Source organism: Humulus lupulus, chromosome 2, assembly GCF_963169125.1.
Source record: "Humulus lupulus chromosome 2, drHumLupu1.1, whole genome shotgun sequence".
Lineage (NCBI taxonomy): Eukaryota > Viridiplantae > Streptophyta > Magnoliopsida > Rosales > Cannabaceae > Humulus > Humulus lupulus.
This window is the reverse complement of record NC_084794.1, coordinates 3,733,141-3,744,026: the sequence shown is the minus strand read 5'-3', so window position 1 is coordinate 3,744,026 and position 10,886 is coordinate 3,733,141. Positions and strand designations below refer to the sequence as shown.

The 10,886-nt window shown below is 29.1% G+C and overlaps 2 protein-coding genes across 2 annotated transcripts; one reads left to right on the top strand and one right to left on the bottom strand.

Annotated features, from left to right (window-relative positions):
- The first annotated feature begins 1,107 nt into the window (after nt 1-1,107).
- On the top strand, nt 1,108-3,299 carry LOC133815785 (uncharacterized). The gene is made up of 3 exons (XM_062248586.1): nt 1,108-1,340; nt 1,433-1,878; nt 2,620-3,299. The coding sequence occupies exons 1-3, from the start codon at nt 1,211-1,213 to the stop codon at nt 3,247-3,249; spliced, it is 1,206 nt and encodes a 401-aa protein (XP_062104570.1). The 5' UTR covers nt 1,108-1,210; the 3' UTR covers nt 3,250-3,299.
- A 5,863-nt stretch (nt 3,300-9,162) lies between these two features.
- LOC133820009 (uncharacterized) lies at nt 9,163-9,612 on the bottom strand. The gene has a single exon (XM_062253405.1). It carries the CDS (start codon nt 9,610-9,612, stop codon nt 9,163-9,165), a length of 450 nt encoding a protein of 149 aa, XP_062109389.1.
- Nucleotides 9,613-10,886: the final 1,274 nt, after the last annotated feature.

Here is a 10,886-nt window from a genome sequence, read left to right as displayed (position 1 = left end):
AACCAATACCATAAGCAATGTCGGGCCTAGTAGAGACCATAGAATACATGATGCTACCTATTGCGTTAGCATATGGCACACCTTTCATATTTTCTTCTTCAAAACTGACATCCTCTTCTGAAAGAGATTATTTGAGTTTAAAATGAGCACCGATTGGAGTGTTGACAATTTGAGCATCCTTTAGGCCAAATATCTCTTCAATTTTCTTCACATAACCTTCTTGGGAAAGTGTTAAAAGACCATTAATCCGATCTCTAAAGATTTCAATACCCAGAATTCTTGTAGCAGGACTTGAATGTTTCATGTCGAACTCCAAACTCAGCAAAATTTTCAGATTTATGCTTACATGCTATAAGCATGTCATCGACATATATCTGAAGATATATATAGCTCTTGTCACCCAAAACCTTGTAATACATACAACTATCATGTTTAGATATGAAAAACTTCTGTTTTTGCATGAATTCATCGAATCTGAAATACCTCTGTCTTGGGGATTGCTTCAAACTATCTCTTGAGCAATGTGATTAGAGATCAATACAGTATAGATTTTAGTGATTATAATATATATATTATATAAATATAAACATTTATATTCGTGAACTATTAAGGGCCAAGAATTGAATACTTTCAAGTATGCGTCCGGCTGTATTATGCTGCACTAAGTGGAGATTGGAGCGTAGTGAAAGACATCTTAAGGGAGCACCCGCTGGCTCTGAATGCTGCGATTAGTAACAGACAAGACACTATTCTCCACGTTGCAGCCAGAGCCAACCAAGCTCACCTCGTCAAAATGATAGTGACTGAAATGCAAGACACCGTAGATTTGACTTTACAAGACCGAGAAGGGAACACACCCTTCTCCTTGGCTGTCGCAGCTGGAGCTTCACAGGTCATTGAGATTCTAATGCACCAGAGTGTTGATTTGGCTACCACTCGAGGAGGTCACGACCTCACACCGCTTTACTTGGCTTGTTTGTTTGGTCACGATGCCATAGCACTTACCCTCTACCCCTTAACTGATGGAATTCTTAAAGAAAGAGAACGAAGGTGGACATTTTTCACTTGTATCCACTCTGGTTTGTATGGTAAGCTACCTTGTCATAAAATGTATATGATTATATATTTTACAACTGGGATCTATATATGTTGTTAATCTGTCTTTTTTGTTGAATTCATTATTTCATATAATGTAGAATTAGCACTGCTAATGTTGAAGGATTGTCCTAACCTATCTGTGGCACGTGACAATGGTCAGACAGCCTTGCATGTGTTAGCCCGAAAGCCATTAGATTTCATCTCAGAGACTAGAGGACTATTACACAAATTTCTCACTTATTGTAAGTATCGATCTCTATCACAAATTTCTCATAATTATATACAAGACAAATAATTAATTCCAATATATATATATATACTTCTATACTACCAGTCCCTGGAATGAGATTCTTAGTTCGAAAAACTCACCAGCAAAGCAAAGCACTGATTCTGGTAAAAGAACTTTGGAAGCAAATTTTGAAGGACAACAATGACGCAGAGATCAAAGATCTAATAAGATCGCCAACTCGCATACTTCTTGATGCAGCAGAGGTTGGGAACCATGATTTCTTGGTGGCCCTTATTTGTTCCTACCATGATTTACTCTGGGAGAGCGACAAAGAAAGAAGAACCATTTTTCATATTGCTGTTGAGAACCGCCATGCCCACATCTTTAGGTTAATACATGAGATTGGTTCAATGAGAGATATTATATTCTCCTTTAAAGACAGCGAAGGAAACAACATATTTCATCTTGCTGCCAAGTTACCCACTATGGAAAGATTAAATGTTGTGTCTGGTGCAGCTCTACAAATGCAACGTGAACTCATTTGGTTCAAGGTATAATATATATATATATATATATATAAATATAAATATATAGATTTATATATATTAATCATTGTAAGTCTAAATACATAAAATTAACAAAGCATGTAGTGCATAAAATTTTGTTTTTTTTTTTTACAAAGAGGGGACAAAATCCAAAACCGAATTAGCTAGTATATGATTATACATCTAAAATATTCGTAAGTAAATGAATTAGCATTGTTTTAGTTTGATTGACTCCGTAAAAGCTAATGTACTTCATATATTATTTAATAGTGAACCTTAATATATAGCGACAATTATTATACACTACAAATAAATGTATTCTTAATGAAAATATTTTAGTCTCAACATATATTTTGTGTGACTAAATGTCACTTTTAGTCGCAAAAAAAAAAAAAAATTGTGACTAAAAAGTCATATTTAATCATAAATTATCATTAATATAGTTTTAGTGACAATTTATTACTTTTAGTGATAAAGTTTGTTGTGATTAAAAATATATTTAGTGACAACAAATTATGATTTTTGTGACTAATACTTTTAGCAACAAACTTTTTAGTGATGAGATAGTTAATACGAGTTTTCTTTGTAGTGACAAATTTTATTGGGAATAAAACTAAGATTTTTTGTAGTGTTAATAAATTTGACTTTGCTCTCGTCTCTATGCATGTTAGTTACTTTGTTATACTACTTTATACTGCCCTCTTCGATTTTTTTTTATAATACGAGTTCATATTCACCATGTTATAGGAGATAGAAAATATGATGGAGCCATCGCTGAGAGAGAAACAGAATAAGCAAAACGAGACAGCTCGTGTAATCTTTAGCAAGACACACAAAAATCTATTGAAAGAAGGAGAATCATGGATGAAGAAAACAGCCGAGTCTTGCACAATAGTAGCAGCACTAATAGCCACAGTAGTTTTCACCGTAGCTTTCAGTGTTCCCGGTGGCAACAACAGCGATACTGGATTCCCCATTCACATCAAACACACCTCGTACACTTTTTTCTCATTATCAAATGGAGTAGCCATGTTCTCATCTTCAACTTCCATACTAATGTTCTTGTCCATTCTCACATCACGTTATGCTGAAAGTGATTTTCTTAGGTCCTTGCCGAAGAGGTTGATCATTGGACTTACTTCACTTTTCGTCTCCATGGCAACCATGACAGTCGCTTTCTGTACGGCAGTGTTCATTGCCTACCGTCAGGGATCGATGTGGATACCTATTCTTATCACAGCTCTTCAACTGGTTCCAATCACTTTGTTTTTGTATCTTTTGTATCCTCTTCAACTTGATATATTCTATTCCACGTTCTACTCTCATTCTTTGTTTAAACCATGTAAGCGCAAGCTTCAATGGGCAGGTGATATTTGAAACTTTTGGTACAAAGATAATAAGTTTGTGTGTGTTATTTTAATAAGTGTTACTTTTATATGATAGTGTGTGTATTGTTAGAACGTAGAAAATGATTTAGAAGTAGAATAGAGTGCATGATAAGAAGTATGAGCTTCAATCTCAAAATTAATTGATAATGAGTGGAGTTTTGTTGAATTTACATACACTTTTCATGGTGCAATATTTTTCTCTAACATGTATTAATCATATGATATTACTATATTTAACTTACTCTATAAGGAAATTAAGCTCTTATTTAAAGTAGGGATTTAAATACCTAGTAAAATTATTAGGTGTTGAAAAAATCTTTAACAACTTTTTTTTTGGAAATATCTAATAATTAATAAATAAAACCATGGACCATAATTTAAAATGACTGAGTTAAGTTTGTAAATTTTAATTCGCAACTCGATTCAATGTCATTGTAATGATGTATTAATTCCAATAATTGTATCTTTCTTTAAGAAAAAAGATGCACTTTAAGAAAAAATATGCACTGTGACGACATTTGAGCTGGTCAACCAAAACATTCAACTATTCTCAGTTAAAATCTCAACTTAAAAATATCAAATTGTGCATACTTTATTAAAAAAAAAACGACAAATCAAAATCATGGGTATATATGTAAGTTGGAAATTGAATATTGATTTTCTAGAATCTAGCTATCCTAGATAAACACTACAATAATAATTCGTTGTTGGCTATAAAAAAAATAGGTGGAAGCGATGGTATGCAAAGATAGAGCAAGCCAGTTATATACATATTATATTATATATATATATATATATATATATACTACATACAAACAGTGTGCAAACACATTTTCTTAGTTTTATTTGTAGAATATATTAATTATTTTTATTAAATTTATAGTAATGTCATATAAATTTCAAATAAATATCTTATATTTTAATTAAACAATTTATTTATTTTTGCTTAAGTTTATATTTGTTATAGTTTTTTAATTTGGGAGTGACAACAATAGATATCATAGTTTTTTAATATTATTCTAATAAGCAAATTTAAGTTTAATTAAATTTTATTTAAGTTATAAAATATATAATTTTATTATTTTTAAATATATATTATTGTAAAATATCTTATTTAAAATTTTTTAATTATTTATTTTATTTTATTTAAGTTTAAATGTTTACAAACTACAGTTAAATATAAAAATATTCTGTTAAATATAAAAATATTCTATTAAAATTAATATTAAAAAAATAAAAAACCGTTAAAATAAAAAATTTCTGTTAACTACAAACTTATTATATAGAACAGATATAGTAATCCAATCCAAGTTATTGAAAATTGTTAGGAGCTAACCTGTAAGAATTTCCGAACATTATTAATCAACAACATGTCACATTAATGAATGAATTAATATTATTACAATTAAAAATAATGAAAAAAAATAGAAGAAATATGTGTGTGTACATATATACTATATTACTGTGTTGAAGTTAACCTCATTAAAAGAAAAACAATATTTGACCTAGCTAATGTTGTAGTTTTTTCTGCAAAAATAATAATATCTTAACAGAGAAGGAGCATATGTAACTTCCGAGCTATTTCTTTACCATTGTTGGGACACGAAATCATTTCATGCAAGTGGGATGAGAAAGCAAGCAATATGTACCATATAGACTAGTTCCATTATAAGAATTATATATAGATATATATGTGTGTGTGTGTGTGTACTACTGCTCTTAATATTCATAATCACACAAGAAGAAGAAGAAGAAGAATTGGGATCAATGTCATCACGTTCTTCTCGATCATCATCAACACGTTCTTCCAGCTTTCGATCATCATCAAGGTCGGCGGCCTTTTCTGCTGTTTACCAACATAGCAATTTTAGTAATAATAATGGCGCGATGGAGACTGCAGAACGTCGTTCATCACGTCGGCCGACCACTCAGGCAGTTTTTGCGGCAAGAAGTACTAATTATGGTCAATATATACAGCAACCACCATGGTCACAACCGTCTCGTGTTACTCCTTCTCAGTACTACTACAACTACTACTCCCAAGTAAATAGTGGTAATTATGTTCATTGGACACAAAATCCATCTTATTACTTCCAAGGAAATAGTAGTTTACCTTATTATAACTCCCAAGTATATAGTGCTAATAATCTTCATTGGACACAGAATCCATCCTATCACTTCCAAGAAAATACTACTACTCCTTATCATTACTCCCAACCAAATAGTGCTAATGTTGATTGGACACAAAATCCATCCTATAACTTCCAACAAAACAGTAGTATTCCTTATCATAACTCCCAACCAAATAGTGGTGTACTTCCTTATTACCAAGGAACTACAAGTGAGCCCTATCACAACTACTCCCAAGGAAGTAGTAGTACTGGTCCACAACACGAAGATTTATATTCTTTTGATGATGAACAAGAAATACCAGAATATCATGCTCACAAATACAAAGGCAAGGAGAAGCAAGGAGAACACAAAACAAAGTAACGGTACTGATAGATTTTATAAATAATGTAGGTTCAATCACTTGTATTAATATTGTTATTAATTATTATGTTGCCTTATATATATATATTGGAACTATATTTATATATATATATATATATTTTGCTAGGGAAGTTTTTGCAACCGAATATAAATGTCACGACCCGAGCTAGGCCGTTACAGATTTGTAATATCTATAATTTGGGTGGTGCAAGATCAAACATTGACTATTGTTGGAAAATAGTCTTTATAAATAATCATTTAATTTATATTAAACCATACTATAATTATAAGTTAAAATAATGAAATAACTCATATAATTACATATAAAAATATTAGTGATAAAAGTATGATGATTTATTATTATACATAAAATAATAATATTCCTACAGTTATGTAATCACCAAATAGTTAAATTTAATAAGTCATAATCACTCAAAATAATACTTACCATCCACCATTCCTCATCCCTAACTATTTCATAGCTCATTCAGATATACCGATCATTAGATTCGAATTATAATACATATATAATGCTAAAAAAATAAGACAATAACACGAAATAGAAATAGGCTAAATACATTGGCTCCATCGATAATTCATCTTTTCCATGTTCGCGTCACTAGGCTCCTGGAATGGGAGAGATAGGGGTGAGCTTATAAAGCCCAGTAGTAAAACAACTAATAACATATGACCCAAAAGTTTAATACAACCCCTGCATGGTTAGCTTTGAAAATAAAACATACATCATCATGTATAAACATTTGAGTGGGGTAAACAATCAAATATGAAATTGTGTATACTTATTATGAAAACGAGAAATCTAAATCATGGGTGTGTAATAGGTGGAAATTTAAGATTTATTTTCTAGAATCTAGCTTCTTATCTTAGATAAACGATATGGTTAATAATTAGTTGGCTATAAAAAAATATTCTTTTAGGGCTCGAATGAATTAATATCATTGTTAAGAATAATGAAAAAATAGAATAAATATGTATATATATATTAGGTAAAAATAATACAATGCACGTTTGTTTAGTTTTAAAGTTATAAACATGCTTATTTAAATATATATTTTTTAATTATCATATAAATTTTAAATAAATAAACATTATCATAAAAATAAATAAAATATGTTTACTATAATGTATGACATAAACATATTAAAAAATTATGGCAAAAAATTGTCTATAATTTTAATAAAAACATGTTAATTTTTTTTATTCAATATATAATAGAATGAATTACAGTTCTATAGTATATATAAATATTTATATCAATAATCTCTACATATATGATATCTAAACACAACATTGACATAGATATATATTTACATGGCTACATGACATATATATAAATTACAATAATATTTAAAAAGAAATTAATAATAGAATAAAATAATAATAGAAAAAGTCATAGTGTAGTAGTATACATGCATTATTTTTGGTTTATAATGTAACTCACAATGTCTTTTGGTAAATTTGATGAAGAAAAAGAGCTCTAATCACTTAATAAAAAATAAACTATTACACAAATTTATAAGATAAAAAAATAATACGTTTGACTTTATTGTTTTTAAATTAATATGATTTAATCATTTAAATTATCATAAAATATCTTTAAAATATTATATTTTAATTAATTAATTAATTCATTTTTGTTTAAGTTTATGTATGTTCTACTTTTTAAAGTTGACAGTAATAATAAGATATTATATATTATATATTTAATATTATACTTGAATTTTAAATTTAAGTTTGTTGTTAGTTTTTTTTTATTTTTTTGTAAAAATTGTTTGTAACTAGTTGATATACAGTAGATTATATTATGTTATATATGTTTAATATGATATTATTTTAATAAGTGAAGTTTAAATTTAAGTTTAATTAAATTTAATTTAAGTTATAAAACTTATAATTTTTATTATCTTTAAATAATTATCATTATAAGATATCTCAAAAATATTTTATTTTAATTTGTTTAATTATTTATTTATTTTATTTTATTTAAGTTTAAATTATATTTATTAAATATAAAAATATTCTGTTATATATAATAATATTCTATTAAAATTATCAAATAAATAAATAAAAAGACTTTAAACCAAGAATTTACGTTATCTACGCTAAAAAATATTAGTCTTCAAGTAATTAACCACTCGGAAAATAATAACAATCTGACCTAGCTAATATCATAATATTTTGACGACGGAGCATATAACTTCCAAGTTATTTCTTTCCCATTGCTTGGAACACGAAATCATATATTAAAGTAAGATCATAATAATATATACGACTTATTTAATTAAGAATTATATATATATATATGTACTATACTCATATAAAGAATTAGCTGAAAAAAAGGGAAAAAGACAAAGAAAAGCAATAATAAGAATCAATGTCACGTTCTTCCGGCGGCTCGTCATCATTAGGGCCGGCCTCTTCGGCGGTTTACCAACAAAGCTATTGTAGCAGCGTCAAGGCGAGCTCAGAGCGCCCTTCTTCTCGTAGACCGACCATTCAGGCTGGTTTTGTGGTAAGTAATTCTGGTCAACTGCAGCAACCATCACCATGGTTATCTTCACGTCGAACTCCTTCGAATTACTACTTCTCCTCTCGAGTAAATAGTGGTGGTAATATTCCTTGGACACAAAATGCATACTATCACTCGCAAGGAAATGGTAGTAATCCTTATTACTACCTCTCCCGTGGAAATAGTAGTAATCCTTATTACCACTATTCCTATGGAAATAGTGGTCCACAGAACCGAGAACTATTTTTTAATGATGAGCAACAAGGTCATCCTTCTCAAAAAGCATCACCTGTTCCAGGGTCATGGAGGGCGAGCCTTGGGAGAGGTCGGCCGTGACTCGTGGTAGCCGTGGGTGGTGGTGGCAATGAGTTTCTTTTGTTTGATTCAAATGATGATGAGTTTCGAAATTGAGTATGAATTTTGATTATACTTTGATAGGTTTTGATACGAGTTTCAGATTTGATTTTGATTTGGGAATATCTACAAGTTTAAATATAATATTGACCAAAATAGTTTTAAGTAGTTGTAATAAATTTTATTGGGTTATGGTATATTAATCTGTAAATGCATTTTGTGTGATAAGAGTTTAACTGGCCATGAGTTTTGCACAGATATTTAAAACCAACAAGCAAATACATTAACTCAAATTAAAGACCACACATCAAATTGCAGAATTGCATGAAATATATATTTCTCTATTAAGCGACATAATAATAAACCAATCTAGCTTGTTATAGAAAGCGAATTTAAAAGACATACACTTATTTTGAGGTGCTAAGCACTTACTTATAAACTAGCTACTTATATATACGAGAACAATAATATTATTATCACTTGAATGTTTCTAAACGAAATAACCTGACGAGGCCATCGATAGATCTACTTTTTCAATTGCGACACTTGTTTTTTATGTGCCGAAGTTGAGGTGGTCGCTCCTTTCTTTGATGATGATGTGTGTTCAAGATGATGGTGTTTGGAGCTTGAATAACCACTCACCTGTTTTTGTTGTTGTGTCCCACTGCTACTAGTAGTGTTGGAAGAGGAGTGTTTTTGTGAACTTACTATAGCGTTTTGTTTCACAATCTGTTGTTGTTGTTGTTGATGAAGATAATGATGTTGTGTACCACTAATACTAGATGAGCCTGATGCTGAAGAGGACGAAGACGATGATGATGATGATGATGATGATATCTTGTACCTATCTTCAACAACAGCTTGAAATTGTATGGTTCGACGATGAACCACTTCCACGACCTTTCCCTCTGATGATTTCTGATTAGGAACACTATTAGTACTAATCCTTTTCGAAGAAAGTTTTCTATCCCCCATTAGTATTTTTTTTTTTTCAGCTGAAATATTAGATGGTGTTTAAATGGGTGTGTATAAGATTTGTCTCTCTCAATGAGAAATTGAAATAATAAAACTATGATCATATATATTTATATATACATCTTAATTAATTGGATAAGTACAGAAAGTTTCAAAAGCTCCTTCCACGTCATGACTAGAAGGACATTTTTATTAGCTTCTTTGTTAAGTAATTGTTGGCAAATTTCTATGTCGGTTCCTAAAGTCTTTCGTCAACAATATATATATATATATATATATATATATATATTACTTTTAATCAAGCCAGCCGGTAGTTTTTTGCATCCTTATATACAGCCAAGTCTAATCAAATTTGAGCTTTGAGATTATTCTAATCAAGTAGAGCAAATTACGATATCTATGATGGATCTAAAATTAATATCTTAATTTATATCTCAATCAATAGACATTATATTATTGGTATTTTTTTTTTAATTATATAACATTCATTGAGTAGTTAGATATAAATCAAGTCCACGCAAAACTATTTCTTTGTTAGAAAGATAAATTAATTAATGGGGTGAGAATTAATTAATGCAAACCTCAACGTCATGCAATGTAATTTTCTCTAAACAAAAAAGAAAGAGAAAATTATTATATTAGTGTGTAATTAATTGTTAAGTAAAGTCACTGGATCTAGAAGGTATTGAAATTTGAAAGTGGTTCTTGAATTCGTTGGATATATATATACAATGCGATAATATTTTTCTGATATTAGTCTCACGTCAACTGGTGAATCCATATATTGCAATACAACAAATTATAGTTGAATATTTTCGTGACATTACTTTCCAACTTGCATATTGTTTATACTAATTATGGAAACAAAGTAAGAAGAATAGAAATTCACCATTAACATTCATGGTTAGTACACAGTAACATAAATGATTCCGTCGACTTGTATTTATATAAATATATAATATTTTAACAAAACTTAATACATGTTCTACAATACCATTTAATATAATACTATACAGTACTAAAATATTGCTAAGAATACTGTTAATTAATATCCTTAGTTAATGATGCCATGACTGACTTTTTTAAAAAATTAACTAAAACAACTTAGGTTCTAACCAATGGGAAAATATATATAATCTAATCTCCAAAAGCTTTTCTTTTTTACAACTTTGGTTGTGTTATGTAAAATTTTTGTTTTTAAATTTTTTAAACACAAAAGTAGAAATATTATTTTATTTTTGTTTCTTTATTTTTAAAAAATAAAAATATGTTTA